Here is a 22956-nt window from a genome sequence, read left to right on the forward strand (position 1 = left end):
TGGAGCACTCTTCCGTTTCACAACATGCATGCATGCGCCGGAAGTCACGGAAATTGTCGAAGTGAAGGAAAAAGACCCAAAGATTACCGAAGTGCGGAAGATGTCGCCCGCAAACTCTGATGCCCTGAATCTGCACTGAGGGGTAAGTAAAGAGTTAGGGGCATTTACCAGGGATAGCAGCTAGGCTGGGGGGATTAGGAAGGGGGTCTATGTAGGGTAGGGGTAGAGATTTTTTTCATTAAGGGTTTAGTTCTCCTTTAATCATTCACTCGTTACTCTTCCTCTCACTTCCAGTCACTGATCCTCTTCTGCTAATGCCTTTCATACATCTGCCCTTCATCTTGTAGCACCTGCCCTATCTTCTGTATTTTGCCATCAGCATGGGTTCATGTTATAGCTTCAGCCTTAGCAACAAGTTCAACATACTGATTTATTACCACAAACTAGTGGCAAGTCTTCAAATAAAAAAAAAAAAAAGGAACTTGACTTTCACTTTCAAATTCTGTTTAGGGTTCTTTGCTACATACACAAGGAAAGGCAAACAAGCCACTCAGTAAAATAAAATGGTGCAGCTCTCACTAGTGCTCATAATTAGAGTTCCAGTGAGCTGCACCAGTCACCAGGATACAGGAGCAGAACTAGAGGAAAGTGTAAGAGTCACGTGTCCAGGGTGTAACATAGTCAGAGTGCTAGGCACATACCACAACTACCTTCCTACCCCTAATTCAGCTCAACTACCTCCTGCCTACCCCGAGTACAGTTATGTGATGTACAACCATTGCTGCTCAAGCTGGTCACCCCCTCACTCCTCAAGCCATAACACTCCTCACATTACTGTGGCATGGTGGGGCTTGTCTAGGGAACTCTATACATATGAACCTGGCCTGCCATTATGTTTTATTCCAACTACAATCTCTCTCTCTCTCTCTCTCTCTCTCTCTCTCTCTCTCTCTCTCTCTCTCTCTCTCTCTCTCTCTCTCTCTCTCTCTCTCTCTCATACTTGCAGCTATCGAAGGGTTAAAATGCTTATTTCTCATGTGAGACACACAAGCAGCTTTTTATTCCTCCTGCTACTAAATAGTCTCATTTCTCTGTAATTATCATTAAGAATGCTGAATTGCATTGCTACCTTGCTGAACAGATCAGGGAAACAGTTTGGGGCATATTTTGATACAGGGAAATAAAAATACAGTTTCCTGTTTGGTAGATATTAACAAATAGCAGTTAGATGGTGCCTACATAAAGCCGGAGGGAATAGTGGATTGGCTAGCTATGTATTGTATGTGTACCTTTTAGAGTAAGTTGTGAGTAGCAGCACAATGTCCTTACAAATGGTTTGCAAATGTCAGCAACTACATGTTAAAGAAGGTGGGCAGTTCGAGTTAAAGTTTATATTGTGTTATGTGTAACCTTTTGGTGGCGGTTGTGTTGGCTTATCCTGCAATCACACACACACACATATATATATATATATATTCTAAAGCACATTTTGGCTGAGAATGGGCATATTTGTTCAGTTAAATGAACCTGTAGGACTTGAAACGGTTGCCATAGCAATTCTGAGTTTTCCTGTGGGGTAAATCATTAATATGCAACACAGTGAGTCAGTCTCATCACACATAAATATTTTTAATTTCAGCATATCTGTCCATCATCTCAAAATAAATGAGCAGATGGTGCAGGGTAACAACTCTTTGACTGGTTCAGTTTTGATATTGTATACTGAAGGGGTTAACAAGGTCACGTGATTATGTCACATGCTCTGTAGGGAATATGATGAGTAGAATGAATATGGCTCAGTACATGTTGAAATGTTGCAGCTGAGGAAGACGGTGTCCCCAGTGATTGTCTTGAAATCTGCCACAATCTCTGATTTAAGTGCGAGGCTGTGTGTTTCTATAGTTACACAGTGTGGATACATTCTCTCATCCTCACCACCCACTGGGGTCATTTAAGGTAAAGAGGAATATCAGAATCCAAATGTTTTTGTTTTTATTATCTCTAATGCCCAAAGGACATATGTAAGTTAGATTGTATTGCTTCATAGCCTGATCCCAACACACTCGGCTACTCACAGAGCAGAGACTCCTCGTCATTCGAGCAATAGGATCCGTAGAATGATCTGGAAGAGAGCACAGCAAGGCCCATTCTCCTGAGGCTTTCCTCTGAGAATCATATAAAGCTGGCCATAGACGCAAAGATCAGATCGTACGAATCGAGGATTCGTACGATTTTCGGACCGTGTGTGGAGAGTCCGGACATTTTTCGTCCAGCGGAGATCAGTCGTTTGGTCGATCGGACAGGTTAAAAGATTTCTGACGGCTGCAGGAATATCTCTGCATGTATTGCCGATCATACGATTTTCAGTGGGAGACTGTCACTAGCTTTGGTCGGACATAACTATCGTACAATTGCTGTCAGGGGCAGAACATCGGCTGATCTGTTCTTTTCTACATCGGAATGGTTAGTGGCAGGTCGGGAGATGGGAAAGTCCGGTCGTGCGATGATTTCTACGATCGGATCTTTGCATCTATGGCCAGCTTAAGTCACACAATCTGGGAAATGCCAGGGCATTGCTAAAAATAAGCACCTCCAACATCAAAAGCAAAAGAAATATTCCCAGAATGGTTTCTATGTCTGACTGCTTTCATATATCTCCTTTACCTGCTTATTAGGAGATCCAGGTGCAAGATAAGGATTTATTATATCTTTCATTTATTATATGTGTGTGCCAATAACTCAGCCCTAAGTATTACCATTTGCCTTTTGTTAAATTATGAATTCTAATTCCCATGTACAAATGTTCCAGCTTGCAACAAGAAAGCAAACAAACGTGTCACTTGTTACTGGTCATTACAAGGTGCTGCATTTCCAGCATTTCATAATCCCTCCAACTACTAAAAAATCTGCACAACTAGAAATAGAAAATGTGCGTCTGGATTTAGTGTCTGCATTTAAGGCTCCCATATTCTATAAGGTTAGAAAAAATATTTAATGTTACAAATGATCATTGTGGAGTTGGTCAAATACCAGCATTTCTTTTAATTCTTAGCGTGCTCTGCCCCAACCTTAATATCATGTGACATTATGCCACAGGAAAACTGTTGGTGATAGGTTGTTTTCAAATGCTGATTTTGGGGGAGGGGTGGCTTTACTAATTTACATATTTAATTTAGGGTTCAGGACAGGGCTATCACTTTTTTAGATGTTAATATTGTGAATATGGCACATCCCTAATGGTTGGGGCAGACAGGCAGATTCGGGGAGATTTAGTCGCCTGGCAACTAATCGCCTCTTCTGCGTGGCGACAATCTCCCCGAACTGCCTTCCGTCTGCTTGAATGAAGACTCGCCTGCGCTAATGCACTCGTGGCAATTCGGTTTCCAAAATGTTCCCCGAATCTTCCCGTCTGCCCCAACCCTAAATGTTCTTGTAGCGCTATACAGTGGTAAGGTGTGTATATCCAACATACAAGGTACATGTTTTGGATCTATTATCTGAAAATATATTATCCAGAAAGCTCCAAATTACTGAAAGACTGTCTCCCATAGACTCCATTATAATCAAATAATCCAAATTTTTCAAAATTATTTCCTTTTTCTCTGTAATAATAAAACAGTAGCTTATACTTGCCAGGATATAATTAATCCTTATTGGAAGCAAAAAACAGCCTATTGGGCTTATTTAATGACTTCTCCCATTGACTTATTGACATATGCAACATCTGCAGGTCTTAGATGCCGGATTTTCAGATTGAGAATTTTTCCATCCTTGGGTTATAATAAATCGGGTTTTTGGCATTTGTACTTTAATAAATAACCCTCTTAATGTATGAAGATCCAAATTACAGAAAGATCCCTTGTCCGGAAGACCCCAGGTGTCCTGTGACTGTATAACAGGTTCCATACCTGTACATACAAATGCTATTGGCTATAGGAGGTATAAAATGCCCTGATCAATAGATCTAACAATCTTATTGTTTTTTTTTACTTTCTGGAAGGTGGATGAAGCTGAAGAGACTAAGGTAGAAGCAGAATAAATTAACGTGGCAGCTTACTCCTCTGAGAGTGATGGATAATATCATGACAGTTATTAGAGCAGCCAGAGGCTCATCCAAGGAAAGGAAAAAGGGATACCTGCCATCATAGGGAATGCAGCTGATAGGCCCAGGCATGGAGAGATCCCAAGAGAACAAATCTATTGAGTTCCTTTTAGTGTGGGGGCTGGACACAGGGTGAGTGGGTGCTACTACTGCCTCTAATTACACCCTGTCTGCACCCATGCCACTGGTCAAGTAGCATCTTTGGAATGTTTTGTGACCTTCCATAAATAAAACTATTTTTTGTGAACTACTGGCATCCATGCTATTGCAGATATGTAACGTGTGTGTTAAAGTTTCTCAAGTTCTCCCGCAAGGGCCCCACTGAGATTCCTGTGTAACACCAGTTCTACCAGGAGTTCAGCCACTAGTGAAAGTTGATCAACAGCTCTGGTTCGGGAATTTGGGGAAAGTGAACCTGCAGTGCATATAATAAATTAGTATTCAAGTTTGTGGGTCATGTAACCAGGCCACAAAGGCCCGGGCCTAGGGAGGCAGGATTTTAAGGGACGGCATGCTGCCCAACCACTGGTTCAAAAACAATGGGGATGCACAGGAGATACAATCATTTTTAAAATTTCACGTGCACCAATCCCCATTGCTCCAGTCCTGATGATGAAAATTTGCACGAATAAAGGGGAGGGGACAGGAGCGACGAGCGGCAGTGGGCCGATGGACGCCCGCTATGTATATCCGGCCCTGCATATAACTATAGAAACATCTATATATTTTTCATTATGGTTGTGGTTGTTTTTTTTTTTATAGGTGCTGCCAGGTCAAGTCCAATTGCAAAACCTGGATCCACATCATCTCGTCCATCATCTGCAAAGAAAGCAGTGCCCTGTCCCTCAGTAAAAAGTGACAAAGATTTGGAAACACAAGTCTCACATCTTAACGAACAGGTACCACTGCCTCTTTACGCTTACTTGCAACACTTCCCTCTCTTGTCTGCCCCAAATTCTAATCTACTAATTCTACTACTCTACTAGTTCTACTCTGCAAATCTGGGATAGAGAACATGGACCAGCACAATCTGCTGTGTAGCCAATAACACTCCCAGAGGCCACTGTTAGTGTACAGTAATAGTAATTCTGAAGCAAATTCTAAATACCCTTATAATACAGGAGCCATGAATAACCTCTAAAATAAATCCTTATAAACAGTTCCCTGCTCTCCTCTCTCTCTCCATTCCCAGGTACATTCATTAAAAATTGCCCTTGAAGGAGTCGAGAAAGAAAGAGATTTCTATTTTGGAAAGCTAAGGGAAATCGAATTACTTTGTCAAGAACATGGTCAAGAGGGTGATGACCTACTCCAGAGGCTAATGGACATTCTATATTCCTCAGAAGAACAGGTACAAACGTTGGATACAATAAACCTGCTTTAGTTTAATTTTTTTGTTTTTTTACTTACTGTACTCGGAGTTCTACTGTGTATATACACACAGTAGAACCCCCTTTTACGTTTTTAAGGGGACTAGAAAAAATGGTGTAAAATCCAAGAAAATGTAAAATCAGGGAAATGTATTATGCATAATATAAAGGTGGGACCAGAAAATAACAATCAGGGAAAAAATCAGGGGATGTAAAATTGAGATATATATATATATATATATATATATATATATATATATATATATATATATATATATATATATATATATATATATATATATATATATATATATATATATATATATATATATATATAGACAAATACAAGATTCCTCTGCACTCAACCCATTATCAATATATTTAAGACAGAGACATTTTGTGCATACTGCTACTGAAAAATGCCTTACCCTTTAAACAAAACAGGGATTGTTTGTCCATATATTGCAATATATTTAAGCTGGCCAACTACTATATATATATATATATATATGTGTGTGTGTATATATATCTATACTGCACATACATCATTAGTTACATATTACAATTGTCAGCCTTTCAGTCCAAGTGATTGAGCAGTGACAGAAGGGGCTCAGGCAAGTAAAGGATAGATTTGAGGAGAATGACTAATTGGTCTCAGAGATACAGAGTGCAGGCTCTGTATTTTGTATACTAAACATAAACTTACTGCACCACAAACCTATTTAAACAAATGATTTATGTTTTCAAAATTGGCCACAGGGGGTCACCATCTTGTAACTTTGTTAAGCATCTTTGCAAGACCAAGACTCTGCACATGCTCAGTGTGGCCTTGGCTGCTTAGGGGTAGTCATAAATTATCAAAACAGCACAAGTCAAATAATATCTGCCAGGAGCTGATACAGCAAGACTGATTAATAATCAGAATATACAGACTGCACTGGGTCCCGTGTTGTCATGTAATCTAATGTGGATTGTATAGTTTTTGAATTGTTTAATACAAACTTTCTTCCACTCTGCAGAACCAGTGGCTGCAGCAAAATAACCCTCCAAATAGAATCCTAGTTTATCTGTTTAAAGCTGGCTCCATGATCTTTGTCCCTGCAGCTGGAGTTGGAAACAGTAAAGGGGATGTAAAGACAAAAATAAAATTAAATACAAATCTCTACACAGTTGCTGACTGCTCTACAGGGAAACAAACAAAGCTGCTTGAGTTCTGCATGGCTGGGAAGTAAGGCGGGGACTCCCCCTGCTGTTCATAAGTATGATTGTTTCCCTGCAGAGCAGTTAGGGGCCGTCTGATAATGCCTATCCACAGCAGTAAATGAAGGGAGAATATCACTGCATACAGTCGGGTTTCTTATAAAAACTGTACACAAAGTATATGGGAGGTTTCTTTTTCATTAAAGTAAAAATTGCCTTTACATGCCCTTTAATATGCATGTTTGGGTGCTGTATGTACATGTGTGTCCTTTAATATTTATTGCTAATGCTTGTCTGTAAAATCCCCAGCATAGAATCTGCCATTAGTGCAACCAGAAGTTCCTGGTTTCAAGTATTGAGCTTTGTAGTCTTGTTGGATACAGTTCTACTGCCTTTTCTGTATGCTGCTGTAGAAAGAGCACAAGCCTATAACCAGCAGCTAATGTGTCAATGTCATTGCTCAATTACAGGAGAGTCACACAGAGCAGCATGAAGGTGAAGAGGAGCAGGAGCATGGGCAGGAGGAGGCAGAGCAGCAGGAGGAATACTGACCCTAACACCCACCCGTACTTCACTGTTGTCATTTCATGTGGAACTTTCTTCCAAGACACACCATCCAATGTAATATAGAGAGCGCCAGTAAAAACACCAAATTCTGTTCCACTTACTTTTCCAAGGCGTGTTTGTTTACAGAAGTCGCCCGAACAAAACAAATGGTGTGAGCTACTCTGCGGCGACGTCTCCCACGTGACTGTTTCACATCATTTCCCTTGAATTTATTTATTTGAAATTGAGCTGTTTCCTTTCTCTCTGCTCGCTCACAATTGTAATAGCGAACAATATTTATAGTTCCATGTCATGAAAATGCAAAGTCACCTCCACGTATCCAGGTCAAATGTCACCCATTGTTGTGTAATCAGGTATCATCAGCAGAAATGAAGTAAATGATACATATACATCAGTCTTGGCTAATTTGGAGGAGGAACTCATTTTTCTTCCCATTTTCTTTTCTTTTGCATCATTTTCACTTGAATTCAACTCAATATATTGGAAGACAGATGCCTATTAAGTGTAGGTACATGTTGCTTTAATGAAGGGTAGGGTGCTACCCAAATCCAGGCCCATAAATGCTAATTAGTACTTCTTCATTCTACAAATAACTCTTGGGGTTTTTTTTGTCTCTGGTTTCTCATCAGTATAGAATTATCATAGGAAATAACACAGGGACATTGCAGAGACCTCTCTTTCATAGCCTTGCATTCTTCCCACTGCCAGGGAAATGTTAGTGCATATTCATATCTGTTTATTACCTTTTTACAATAGTGATGTTAAATCTGTCAATCACAAAACCGGCCACTTGGCATTATGGGAAAGAAAACTCACACTGGTTGCTCACTATATGTACAGTATATATCTACAAGTATAGTTACGTCTGGTGCACTCAAAATAATGCTGGAAGTACTGCCTGGGTGCTAGTTATATCACATAATATCACATAACATATAGTACAAAAAAGGTCTTTCTCAAAATATGCAAAAAATTATTGTATCCAACATTCAGGCCCCTACATTTGAGCTGTAATCAAAAATGTAACTTGAAATGAAGGGGTCAAAATGTTGAGTAAAATAATTTTACATTTGGAGAAAGACCTGTGCGTGTGGTTAGTTTATTGTACTATATTACACACATAATATATATATATATATATATATATATATATATATATATATATATATATATATATATATATATATATATATATATATATATATATATATATATATATATAGATATCATTAGGGCCTTTATCAAGGTCCTTGATAAAGGCCCTAATGTGGGCCAAAATGTTGGATGCACAAGTTTGAAAAATAAATATTGATGGTTAACAAATTTTGGAGTGCGGGTCATATATGTATATATATATATATAATACACAAGAGCCATGAATATCTTGTAAACTATATCCTTATAAACGGTGAGTTCTGATGTCATTTTTGTCACATGACTCACTGAAATGTGTGTATTATAATAAATAAAGTACCCCCAGTTGCAAAATATAGGAATATTAGAAGTTACCTCGGAGTTCCATGACCTGTATAAAAGCACTTGGCCTTCGGCCTCGTGTTTTATATGCTTATGAAACTCCTCGGTAACTTATAATATCCTTATATTTTACAAGAGGGGGTACTTTATTCACTATATCAATATTTATTTTTCGAACTTGTGAATCCAATATATATATATATATATAGTATATATATGTATATATATATATATATAGATGCGATCAGGAGCACTCACGGTTGAAGTGATCAAAGTATATCTTTTATTGGAGTGTTACAAACTACCCCACATCAACGCGTTTCGGTTCTCTCAGAACCGTCGTCAGGCATCCTGACGACGGTTCTGAGAGAACCGAAACGCGTTGATGTGGGGTAGTTTGTAACACTCCAATAAAAGATATACTTTGATCACTTCAACCGTGAGTGCTCCTGATCGCATCTATTTGTTCCCCCCTGAGGAGCACCCGGGATTTGATACATTGAGGGTGAGTGCCGGTGGAATATTTGACTATATATATATATATATATATATATATACAGTATATATATATATATATATACAGTGTATATATATGTGTATATATATATATATACAGTATATATATACAGTATATATATATATATATATACAGGAACATCACTTCAGCAGATCAGAGCATCTTCTATTCCATCTATTCTCAGTGCTGGAGTACAGTAGTTACAAACTGAAATTCTGCGTTCAACAGGGAAATGTCAGACTTGACTTGAGACCTTCACAGAACCATCATAAGTTCAAAATCATTTCTACTTCTACTTTTGGTCTTGAAAGGTTTAAAATTTACCCATATAATATCTGCATATAATATCTGTCTATCTTTCTGGACCAAACAGATGGACGTTGTACAGGTTCCATACACAGGTACGGACACTTTAGCATTGTTTTGTTTGTTTGGTACAAGAACCAAATGATGTGTTTCCTTTTGGTTGAGCAATGGACATTTCCATCTGCTCAGAAAAACCTTGATCCACCAGGATTATGGGGCACATTTACCTAGGGTCGAATATCGAGGGTTAATTAACCCTCGATATTCGACCATCAAAGTAAAATCCTTCGACTTTGAATATCGAAGGATCGTAGGAATAGCGGGATTCGAAGGATTTTAATCTATCGATAAAAGGATATTCCTTCGATCAGGAAATTGTTAGGAAGCCTATGGGGACCTTCCCCCATAGGCTAACATTGGCCTCGGTAGGTTTTAGGTGGTGAACTAGGGGGTCGAAGAAATTTTTAAAGAGACAGTACTTCGACTATCGAATGGTCAAAAAGTTGAACGATTTTTAGTTCGAATCGTTCGATTCGAAGGTCGTAGTTGAAGGTCGAAGTAGCCCATTCGATGGTCGAAGTAGCCATATTCGACCATTCAAACTTTTTTTCCTCTATTCCTTCACTCGAACTAAGTAAATGGGCCCCTATCTGTTGAAACAGCCTCAGACAATATGGTGCATATCGACCAAACTGCTTGACCGGATCTGGATATGAAGATTTCAGTGAGTGGCAAGTAAAGGTTTTGCCAAATCTTAACCAATCATAACCCAGTGAATGACAATAATATTTTTACTGAGGCTGTAAAGCTACAGATCCCTCATGTGAGAATGGATTTTTCTGTGGAGCACCCAAGCCTTTGACACATACCCCCTTGCTATCTGATGATATAGGGGCAAATTTATTAAGGTTCAATTGACAATTTTGTTTATGGTCAAAACAGTCAAATTATCCAGACCATTTTTTAAAAAATTCCAATTTTATTTTCGAGATTTATCAAACTCTGGCCTTTAAGAATGCGAGACTATTCGCAACCTAAAACCTGCCGAATTACTGTATAAGTCAACGGGAGATTTCCAGTGACCAATTTGGAGGTGTTTGCAGCCTTCCTGACATTTGAGTTTTGGTCGAATTCAAATCGAATTTGATTTGAGTTTTTGGGTCGATAAAATTTGTCCGAGTTTTAGTTATTCAATTTTTTTTATGAAATAACCACCCAGTCGCATTTCGAATATACACGAATTTAAAAAAAAAAACACATGAATTAGAAATTCGAACTTTGTGCCTTTTTGTATTGTATCTATGGAATTTTATGCTTTTTTTCCTTTAGTTTCTCTGTTTCCAACTTGGAACAGTTGCGTCGTCACAGAGTAGCACAGCATCAAAGTTCTATATTTAATGTAAAGTAAAGGAATGTAAACATATGTATTGTTCAATATAAACAGACAGGTAATGAAGTCATATTTAGATGGAAAAAGTCTCAGATGTATGGCATTCATTTAACATACCCACAACTTGTTGCATGATAGAGTAGGGTTTTTTGTCCTTGAATGTGTGAATAATTTGCGTTCATCTTTTTACATATTTAATAAAAAAGGTATATGTTACAAAGGGTCCTGATTTGGTGTTCTAGTGGGTGAAACACCTCCTCTTTTTTATGCTGTGTTTTGTGCGTGAAATAAAGCTATAAACTTCTCCCAATCAACACCAGAAGAGCCATAAAGGCATTTTAAAATATATTTTCAATGAAAATTCCATGTTGTTTCAGCATCCAAAAAGTTTCCTGTGTGCACTCGATGAATGATATGAAAGTGGATCATTTATGTAGCTGCCAAATACTATTCCCTAAGATCATTGGACACTACATTTAGCATGTGATGTTTTGTGGGGCTTGTAAATAGGCTCCTTACAGCCACACTTTCCTCTCTTGTTTATTTGACTTTACTTCCCCTTTAAACATAGACACTTGCACACACACCCTACTGCTCATATACTCTCGAGAAGTGGTTGTCCCACTCCCCCTGGGAGTTACAGTATTTGCAGCAAAACAATTTACCTAATTTCCCCTAGGTCTCTCCTGGTGATAGTTGCCCGGTGCTGGCTGGAGGGGTCGGCGCCTCTCCCAGAAATATCAGCAAAGAAGATTAGCCAAACAACACAGGCTGGTGTAGCGGGGATCTCCCCTGCACGTTTATTTCGTCAAGTGATGTAACGTTTCAGGGGCGTGATGTCTGATGAAGGGGCACGCCCCCGAAACGTTACATCACTTGACGAAATAAACGTGCAGGGGAGATCCCCGCTACACCAGCCTGTGTTGTTTGGCTAATCTTCTTTGCAGTTACAGTATTTGGTCAGGCTGCAGATATAGGAATACATTGGTGTATCACACATACTGATATCTAGGCCACCAAATGTGTTTGTTATCCTAAATCTCCTAAACTGACTTAAAGCTTGGCTTTCAGATGTACTGGTATGGGACCTGCTATTCAGAATGCCTGGGACCTGTGGTAGGCATTACTATACGATTCCCTAAGATCATTGGACACTACATTTAGTATGTGATGTTTGTGGGGCTTATAAATAGGCTCCTTACAGCCGCACTTTCCTCTCTTGTTACAGGTAGGGTTGCCACCCGGCCAGTTTTTTAGTGGCTAAGCCGGTAAAACACCTGCCGGGTCCGGTATTACAAATTTACCAGCAATGTAGTTAGCGGTAAATTTGTAATACCCTTAACAAAAGCCCTTGGCCTGTCCCCAGTCCGCTCGGAACTTAACTTTTCTCCGCCTTTTGGACTTTGTGTGATGTGGCTCCACCCCCTTTTACTTCACAGCCCGCCCCTTTTACATCACGGCCTGTCAACCCTAATTACAGGGTACAGTGTACAGACACTCTGGAATAATTTAACATGGAAGTCTATATACAAAATCTTAAAGGAACACTATCACTCATATTTTGAATTTTGTTTTACAATGTATCTCTTTGACAAGCAGAAAGGGGATATAAATCCTAAAATAAGCATTTTGCTGAGTTACTTTTTTTTTTTTTCAAAGAGCACATGAGAAAGGGGTTTGAACCCCTTGAAACGTTGTTGGAAGATCTCAGTAAAGAAGTTGCACACAGTGTAGGATTGGGGCACAAAGGGCCCATTAGAGAAACTGTCATCAAGAATCCACCAACCGAATCTCTTAAATGTTTTCCTCTTGCGACCAAATTCAGCATCATCTGCATATTCGAAAGAATTGTTGTACAGGTATAGGGTCCATTATGTGGAAACCCGTTATCCAGAAAGCTCTGAATTATGGGAAGACAATCTCCCATATAAAGCACTGCGTATCTTGACAGCGCTATATAAATAAATGATGATGATATACAAATAATCCAAATTTGTATTAACTTTTTCCTTTTTCTATGTAATAATAAAACAGTAGCTTGTACTTGAGCCAAACTAAGGTATAATTAACCCTGATTGGAAGCAAAACCTATTGGGTTTATTTAATGTTTCCATGATCCTACTAGACTTAAAGTGTGAAGATCCAAATTACTGAAAGATCCCTTATCCAGAAAGCCCCAGGTCCTGAGCATTCTGGATAACAGGTCCCATACCTGTACAACTGTAACTGAATAATATTGCTCAGGTACTGAAAAAACAAGCAGAACCTGGAAAAGGTAGGATGAGTTTTTGCTCTGTGCTTTAGGAAGGGCAAAAATGTCAGTTCTCTGGCAGGTCAGTCCCACACTGGTAGCACCTGTGTTTGTTGGGGTTGCCACTGGATTTATTTTATTATACAATACATTTACAAATAACCTTTAAAGCCACTGGAAGTGGAACATATACTGAAAAGTTGCTAAAAATGAAATCCTCATTCATGAGGCACATTTTACCCTTGGGTTGACATCCCGGTTAAATTGTGCTGGATACATAGAAGTGATAGAAGTGATTGCATTGCTACCCTACATGTATGTCATTGGGACTAAAATGAAGCTGGCTGTGACAAATGGTTAAATACTTAAATATGTCTGTAGAAAAGGTAACTGTTATGTGTGCTGGGCTTTCTCCATCTTTATCTCCAGGTATACATTTAAAAACGGAAGAATTTGCTTTATGCTCCACTGAAAAGCAAAAAATGAAATAATGAAGAGTGGCTACAATAAAGGAATTCAAAGAGCACATATCATACACATGTACATACAAGTGCTTCTATTTCATGCTGTGGTGCATCTGAACAGTAGACTGGGGTCCTGCTCCTAATGCTGCCTGTGTATTAGAGTGCAACATTCATTGGCACAAACACACACACAAACACCAGTCTGTACTTGCCCTGAAAATACCTTTCATCAGATCAGTGTAACACAACAGTACATTATATTCTCATTATTTCAAAACACTTTCATTTTCTGGTGTTACTAAGTCATACCTCCCAACTGTCCCGTTTCTCACGAGACAGTCCCAATTTTGACAGCTCAACCCACAGTGCCGGATTGTTACTGACATGTCCCGACTTTCTCTTTGATCTCCTGGACTCAACAGCCAGAAAAAGATACAAAGTTTCTAACAATCAGCTTTTGGCAGAGAGCGCACTATACGGGGCAGGTGCACTTAGATACATTTGTAACAATTTAAGATAAGCAAAGAAAGAATTGTAACAATTTCAGGTAAGCAAAGAAAGAATTGTAACAATTTCAGATAAGCAAAGAAACAATTATAACTATTTAAGATAAGCAAAGAAACAATTGTACCAATTTAAGATAAGCAATGAAACAATTGTAACAATTTAAGATAAGCCGGTGTATTGGGGAAACTGTGTGTTGCGGCTTAAAGGGCACTTCACCTTCATTAGCAAAACTGTAATACATAAAAAACACAGAAATGTGTTCAAACTTTCATAACCTGCCAAATGTTGTAAAATGAACATGGTAATTAGGTAATTAAATCTTTTTGTCCCTCTTTGTATTTCCGAAATGTTGGGAGGCATGCCAAGTTGTTAGCAGCATCAGACCCAGTGGCTGCTGGGGGCTCTGGAGTTAAGGGGCAAAAAATTTTAATATCCATTTGCAAATGTGCTCATGTTCCCAAAGGGACCCAAATGAGACTTTGCTGTGACCCAGACACACTGCTGAATCATCTTCCCTCAGTCACACCAATGCTTTAGGGCACTGCTGCTTTCCCATAGTGGATACATGTTTTTGATAGATGGGAGTCAGTTTAATCTGAATCTCAGCTTCCTCAGAGGCTTCAACCTTCCTTCATCCCAGGAAGTGGGGATTCAGACAAAACACATCAAAAGTGTCCAACAGCATCCCTCTAGGCTCCCTGAAGGAAACATGCGGTGGAGGAGAAAACACTGGCCGTGGTCTGATCCTTAGCCCGTGACTTTGTAACAAATACGGGCAGACTACAAAGAACAATTAGAACTTGGAGAATGAGTTTTGTGAGTCGGAAACAAAGGGGAAATTCCAGGGACTTTGGACAATTCATTTCCCATAACTTTTGTTCTTTTGTGCTTTCTGGGGACACCATAGGGGACAAGGAATTGTTACGCTGTGCTTCATTTTAAGCAGAACTGGACAATATTTTTAGTGAAAATTTTTGGTTTCAAATGCTCATGTATTTAATGAAACATAAAGCAACACTGATTGGGGAGAAAAAAATTGCTGCAATATTTGAAGTCAAAAAGCAGTTTTTATTCCCAGCTGCAACCAGATGAAGGTTGTTTTGCTGTAGTGTTTGCCTTGATCTGAATCATACACAGTAAATTATGGAATTGCCTCTTATTAAATATGTTCCATAATACTAAAACACTTATCTTTATAGAAAAACATGATTGAGCTGAATGGAGTTGTACAGCAAAAGCCCAGTGTATCTACTGTATCTACTGTATCTACTGTGACATTGCACTGATAGGCGTAATCATTTCAGTCTTCATGCTGATTCTTCTGGGAAAACAGTCGATATCTGCGGTCAGCTGCCTCCCCTAGTAGAGAGATTAAGAAACATAAATGTCCATCAGATGGAAAGCTTTGTACACAAAGGTAAGGGAGGGATGTGGCCGTCTAATAAGGCAGTGCATTATTTGACTTTTGCTATGATAATGGATTTACCCTGAAACTCTATAGCCCACTCTCTGGGGCAAATTCACTAAGATTCGTAGTTGCGCCAGGCGCAACTTCGCCGCGCTTCGCCAGGCGTAGTTTCGCCAGCGCTCCGCAAATTCACTAAAATCCGAAGTTGCGCACAGGGGTAGCGTAAGGTTGCGAAGTTGCGCTAGCGTTGATTCGCCAAGTGAAGCGAAGTTACACTAGCGAAGGTTAATTTGCATATGGCGCCAAATTCACATTTCAATGGAGGAATACATATCAGCACTACAAATGCCTGGGAAACCTTCAAAACATCAAATAAAATTGTTATTTTGCCCTACACATGTGCCCACTGTATAGTTAAGTTGCCATGAGTTAGGAAATGTGGGGGGGGGGAAGGAGGGGAGCCCCAAAAACATTCTCGATCTTTTTCAGCCTATCACCCATAATATAGAAAACACGCCAGCGTTTTTTGGGACTTAGAAAAAATTTGAACTTTTTTGGAAGCAATCTCTATCTACTCTATTGCACTTCGCCTGGTCTGAGGTGGCGAAGGAAGTCTAGCATAAAAGGTAGCGTTCAGTACACTGCGCGCGTTAGTGAATTTGCGTAGTTACGTCCGCAGCGAAAATTCGCCAGGCGTAAGGGTGCGAAGTAACACTAGCCAATCTACACCAGCGTTCGTTAGTGAATTTGCGAAGTAACGAAAATGCCCAACGCTAGCGAATTGACGCTAGCGTTCGGCGCTTCGGCGCTTAGTGAATTTGCCCCTCTGTGCAGTGCAATAGCTTTATGTACAGGACATTGACAGTAAATAGTTAATAGCATTATGGAGAATGCATCCCAGTGGGTAGACATACAGTAGGTAAGTAGAATGTTAATGTATTTATGGGATAACAAAAAATTACAGTGTAGTCAGCAAATTCACTTTTTGATAAACAAACAGCCCTAATAACTTATATTATAATTTTATGTTAATGTTTAAATGATCTGATGCTTCACTGAAGGGGTCTAGCCATTGTGTGGTTGCAATGTGATGTCTGCCCAGCTGAAGTCTAGGGGCTGGAGGCTTAGCCTTGACCCCCAAAAGATTCAAAGTATAAAGGTGGCCACACATTATAAAATCTGCTTGTTCAACAATGTCACCAAACGAACGGATCTCTCCCCCATTTCCCCACCAAAGGCGGCAATATCAGCCTAATCCAATTGTTCGTCCCTAGGGCTAAATGATCAGATTACAATAATGGAAATAGGCACCAACGGGATACGGGCTGCATCAACTAAAGGTGGCCATACACGGGCAGATTAAAGATGCCGATATCGGTCCTTTAGAGCGATTCGGCATCTTATCTGCCCATGTGTGGGGGCTCCCGACAGGTCCTCCTGATCGATCAGGCCAAAATCGGCTAGATATTGACCCGTCGGAGCCCATTTGTAGTATTGTAATCCGATTGTTCGGCCCCAGGGCCAAACGTTCGGATTCATCCGATATCGCCCAGCCGTTAGTGGGCATATCAGGTTAAGATCCGCTCATTTGGCGACCTTGCCAAACGAGTGGATCTTCTAGTGTATGGCCACCTTAACTTGATCGAATGGGAAAATCACACCTGCCTGATAAACATCTGCCCAAGTTTTTGGCCAGATTCCAGTTGAGGAAATAAGCTGCTGATTTAGTCTAAAGGACCTGAATCATATTCATTAGACACTATGGCACAGACCTTATTTTGTATTTTTATTACTCCATGTAGAACTGGGCACCTACTGCCCCCTCAGTTCATCTCGTTACCTAACCTTCCCCTGTAGGGCAATTATAACCTTCCTCATCCAAGAGGCTTACTTAATTCTATTTAAAATATGAAATAATATTTTTATCAATAATGAATTTCCCACATTTTCTTCCTTCCTAGATAAGTTATTTTGTAATTTTCCAAAACACTGAAAAGTCCTGTTACAAAAATAGACAAGAAGCTTGTGCTTGTGACTAAAACCCAAGCAAGGAGAAGTACAGGCAAATCACATGCTCTGGTGCAAATTCACAAAAGTCATTCAACCTTTTAAAATCTCTGTTTCTTCTTATAGTTTATAGTTCCCAATATGGACTTATTAAAAACTGTCAGTGCTTTAAAAGTTATTTGTAAATATAATATTTAACTATTGAAAGAAGCATTTGTATTTACTCCTGGGGGTAGATTCACTAAAGGGCAAATTTTCGCCAGCGTCAGTTTCGCACCCATCGCACCAGGCGCAAATGCGCTATGAATATGCTAATTCGCTAAGATGCAAAGTTTTGTCCCGGGCGGCGAACACTGGCGACTTTTCGCTAGTGTTACTTTGGCTGTGCGAGCATTTCATGCACTAGCATTCATTTGTGCCTAGCCAAACTTCGCTAGTGATCTTGCGCTTAGGTCAATTTGCATAGATCAGGATATCTCAAACGGGACACCTACTATTGACTTCTACATGAACTCGGCAGGTATGTTTAATTTTTTATTCGACTTCTAACACATCGAGTTTTTCTTTTCCGAAAAAATGGTGTTTTCCCTTTTAAAAGTCCAACCAAATAAATTCAGACTATAATAATGCGCAGCTGACGATGGGGAAATTGAAGGGGACAGAAACTGCACCTGCGAATGTAATTGTATTATTTCAATACATACATAACCAGAAACGGCCATGCAGCCAATAGCAAAGGACCCACAGATTAGCGCTTTTAAGAGGCCTGGGACCTTGCTGCACAACACTGAATTGCAAATCCGCCATTCAATGCATAGCACAGCAGTGGTGGGCCAACCAATGACATCTTATTATCTCTTAAGCAGTCCTTCATAAATACAGATTTTATAAACGGTTAATATATTAACACTTGATAAATATGCAGGTTATTCACCTTCCAAACACTTTTTTTCTGTTGAGTTGTTTTCAGATTGTTCATCATAAACAAAGACTTTTTACCATCGCTTTCCATCTTTTATTTATTATCATTTTCCCAAAATTGAAGTCAAAGTTTAAAGGGATACTGTCATGGGATTTTTTTTTTTAATGCATCAGTTAATAGTGCTGCTCCAGCAAACTTCTGCACTGAAATCCATTTATCAAAAGAGCAAACAGATTTTTTTTTATATTTAATTTTAAAATCTGACATGGGGCTAGACATATTGTCAGTTTCCCAAGTGCCCCCAGTCATGTGACTTGTGCTCTGATAAACTTCAGTCACTCTTTACTGCTGTACTAGAAGTTGATATCACCCCTCCCCTTAGCAGCCTAACAACAGAATAATGGAGAGGTAACCAGATAAGAGCTCCCTAACACAAGAAAACAGCTGCCTGGTAGATCTGATAAAGGGCCTGGTAGGTTTGAAACGTTGCCTTCTTGCATATAGGCTTAATACATTTTCATCTTTGAACACTACTGCAACCAGACTCAGTGTGCTGCTGGCATGTTTCTGGCAGATCCAAGAACAGCACTCAATAGTTTAAAATCCAGGTCTCACTGCTACACATTCAGTTACATTGAGTAAGAGAAACAAAGTGCTGGCTCTTTCTGAAAGCACATGACCAGGCAAAATGACCTGAGATGGCCCCTACACACCAATATTACAACTAAAAAAATACACTTGTTGGTTCAGGAATTACATTTTATATTGTAGAGTGAATTATTTGCAGAGTAAACAATAAAATTCAGAAATAAAAAACGACATCATAAAAATCACGACAGAATCCCTTTAATGTTCGTGTCTAGTGTTTTAGTCTGGCAGCTCAGGGATCCAAGAGCATCTGAACTGTTACAATTTGTTACATTTAGTTGCTACATTTCACAGTAGCATCTTTGGAATATTAGCAATTATTGTATCAATTATCTGCTGCCTTTAATGAAACTTAGGGATTCTGCTCAGCAGGGACAAAGATAAGAAATGTATCAACTAAATGTATCAATTTAAAACAGTTAAAGTGTCGGTGACCCCCCTCCCAGAACTGCTTTAGGCTAAGGCCACACTAGGCGATAGCGCCGCGATTTGACTCGCGGCGACTTTTCGCCGCGACTTTTAAGCCGCAATCGCTGGGGAAACTTTTGCGCTGGCGTCTATGGGGAATCGCCAGTGTAAAAACACACGCGGCGATCTTTTTTCTATTGTCGCTTGAAATCGCCTAGCGAGGCAATTTCGAGCGACAGTAGAGAAAAGATCGCCGCGTGTGTTTTTACGCTGGCGATTTTTCGCGATTCCCCATAGACGCCAGCGCAAAAGTTTCCCCAGCGATTGCGGCTTAAAAGTCGCGGCGAAAAGTCGCCGCGAGTCAAATCGCGGCACTATCGCCTAGTGTGGCCTTAGCCTTAGAAGATAAATTAAACTTTACACTTCAATATTAGAAAAACAGTCACAAATAGAAAATAGAAAGTAACTGGGAAGTGTCTTTATGACAGGTGAACGATCTGAAACCAACTGGACTGAAAAACGTGTTTGAAGGTGAACAACACTTTAAAAAAGTATGTACAGGTAAACACAGAGCACTGGAAATATGCCCCATAGTATTTATATCATTTTAAACCTCCCTGCAGCTAAAAGTTAATGGGAACAGTTTTCACTGGATATCAGTAGACACGATGTAGTAAACTTTGTACCTTTTATTGCATAACCCCTATAGTCTTTTGTTCCATATTGAGCTGATTCAAATTGCAATATTGGTTTATTTTGGATCTGCATACAGTGAGAAGTTGGTTGATATCACACACACTGCCTCATATAATAGGTCATGTATAGTCAGATTTGGTCTGCTCATCTATTGCTGTGGAGTGTCAAACTTGGATTTATAAAGCTATAACGTTCAGTTTTGCCATTTGGTGGGTGCTACTAAACACAGTGCTACACAAATTCTACACAAAGTATGACTTCATATAGATAAACTTTTACAAAAGAGGCCAAGGGATTTTATTAGTCTTTATAAGTCTTTATTAAATAATCCACATCCTCAAAAAGCCCGGCGCATTTCAACCACAAAAGGCAGTCTTCATCAGGGAAATAATGTAGCAACGTATGCACATATTTTTTACTTTGATTTATTTGGTTTTGGATCCAGCAGTTGCTCTACTTGCAATGACAGCACAGATGAGCAAAAGCCACTTTGAATGCTCAATGATACATTCACTGCCTGGGCACTGAAATAGAACTAGTGTTGTCTGGGGAGCTAAAATCTCCACGCTTTGATCACAGCAGGCAAAAAACATCTTTGAACATCTTTGAACTCATTTGCAGTGATGAAAAGCATGCAGTTGGGTAGCATAGCTCTGGCATTCTGGCATGCAAACAGTGTGCCATGTAGAATGATGAAAGAGGTAGAGGACATCATTTATGTAAAAGTCAAACAAGGCCATGATCTATGGTACAAGACCCGCCTTCTTCCCAGATATCCCATCCACCACTCTTGGTAGAGTGGTTGCACAGCCTAGTCCTGTTAGAAATGACTGTACTTTATACTGAATGCACCCAGCATGAACTTGCACAAGAGACAGCTTGAAGAAGACAAAACTTGGCTTTATGGTTACCCCAGGTCAGTATGTATTTTGTGAGGAGCACCAGCCCCTAGACAGAGAGTAAGTAGTGATGAGCAAATTAATTTGCCAGCCATGGATTTGTGGTGAAATTCAGAATTTCGCTATATGGAAATTTTTTTCTGAAACTATGGCGAAAATTTGCAGCGGAAAAATTCACTGCGTTAAAACACTTATGAGAAAAAACGCCCATTGAATAATGCATTTGGAGAAAAGCCACCATAAGAAAAAAACATCCATTGACTTTAATGCATTTGGAGAAAAAAAGTCACCATAAGAAAAAAAGCCCATTGACTTTAATGCATTAGATCAAAATAGTTGCCATAAGAAAAAACATCCATTGACTAAAATGAATTAGGACAAAAAAGTCGCCACAAAAAAAAAAGCCCAATGACTTTTATGCATTTGGACAAAAAGTCGCCATAAGAAAAAAAGCCCATTTACTTTAATACACTAGGACCAAAAAAGTTTACAAAAAAATGCATTGAGCGAGAAAAATTGTCTTGTGCATAAAAATTGTTGCGTCTAAAAACACCCGATGGCTTCAATGCGTTTCCTAAAATTTCACCATTTTGCTAATTTTTCGGTGAAGCGTAACGGGACAGATTCGCTCCTTAGTTCAAAATAGTCGCTATAAGAAAAATGCCCATTGACTTTAATGCATTTGGAGTGAGAAAATTTGTCTTGTGAGTAAAATTTGTCGCGTCTAAAAACGACCATTGCCTTAAATGCGTTTCGCAAAATTTTGCCATTTCTCGAATTTTTCAGTGAATCATAACTGATTCACTCATCACTAAGGGTAAGCAATTTGGCTCACTGGGGTGGTACTAAATAAATTGTCACCCCAGTGTTTTCATGTTTTGTCATGCTTTAATGCATACTTGTGTAAAAAAAGAAATGCAATAACTACTAGATAGCATCTGTCAGAATGCTCTACATATTTATCCGTATGAAGATACTACAAGTTTGATGGATAAATAAAATACTAAAATAAATAAAACTACTCACCACTTGTCTTATATCATATGCCCATGGAAGGAAGAGCACCCCAGGGCTGTATTTCTCCCAGTGTGAGAGCATAAAGGTGAACGAGACAAAGCAAGATACTGAATACATTGTCCTTGTAGTCAGTCCAGCTTCACCTGAAGCACATCCAAAGATGGAGAACAAAGATAGTGAAAAGATTGACGCTGCCCAGCTTTCCAAGCCATGGTCAAATAACTCCCCCAATGGACTGCTGGACTTAGTTCTTCTGGCATGTTTCCCATCAAAAGAATCTGTGAGACAGTGACACACATTAGAATTAGGGATGTAGGGAACGGCGGAAAAAATGTTCGCGAACTTGCGTCAAAAATGCGAACGGTTCGCGAACGTCGCGAACCCCATAGACTTTAATGGGAAGGCGAATTTTAAAAGCTAGAAAAGACATTTCTGGCCAGAAAAATGATTTTAAAGTTGTTTAAAGGGTGCAACGACCTGGACAGTGGCATGCCAGAGGGGGATCAAGGGCAAAAATGTATCTGAAAAATACATTGTTGACACAGCGCTGCGTTTTGTGCTGTAAAGGGCAGAAATCACACTACGTCACTCAGGTGATGTTTCTGGACACGGAATGTGAAAAAGCTCACACAGCTAGGTGGCACTTGGTTAAAGACTGGGCAAACAATGCCTGCAAGGGCAACGTATACAGTAGTGGATACGGAATATATTATTGCTGCTGTAAAAACATCACTCAGGTGATGTTTACGGACACGGAATTATTATTGTTATTTAGACAGAATGTGAAAAAGCTCACACAGC

General features: G+C 39.4%; 1 protein-coding gene across 3 annotated transcripts in view; it reads left to right on the forward strand.

The window, feature by feature from the left end:
- Nucleotides 1–7633, forward strand: part of mapre2.S (microtubule associated protein RP/EB family member 2 S homeolog) — a 93560-nt gene extending 85927 nt beyond the window's left edge. For 2 of the 3 annotated variants that reach the window (XM_018268550.2, XM_041567065.1), the window contains 3 exons: nucleotides 4865–5001; nucleotides 5295–5453; nucleotides 7143–7633. In XM_018268550.2, the coding sequence (XP_018124039.1) occupies nucleotides 4865–5001; nucleotides 5295–5453; nucleotides 7143–7223 (377 nt within the window). In that variant the 3' untranslated portion in view covers nucleotides 7224–7633. 3 annotated transcript variants of the gene reach the window in all.
- The last annotated feature ends 15323 nt before the right edge of the window (nucleotides 7634–22956 follow it).

The sequence above is a fragment of the Xenopus laevis genome, chromosome 6S, assembly GCF_017654675.1.
Source record: "Xenopus laevis strain J_2021 chromosome 6S, Xenopus_laevis_v10.1, whole genome shotgun sequence".
Taxonomy (NCBI): Eukaryota; Metazoa; Chordata; class Amphibia; order Anura; family Pipidae; genus Xenopus; species Xenopus laevis.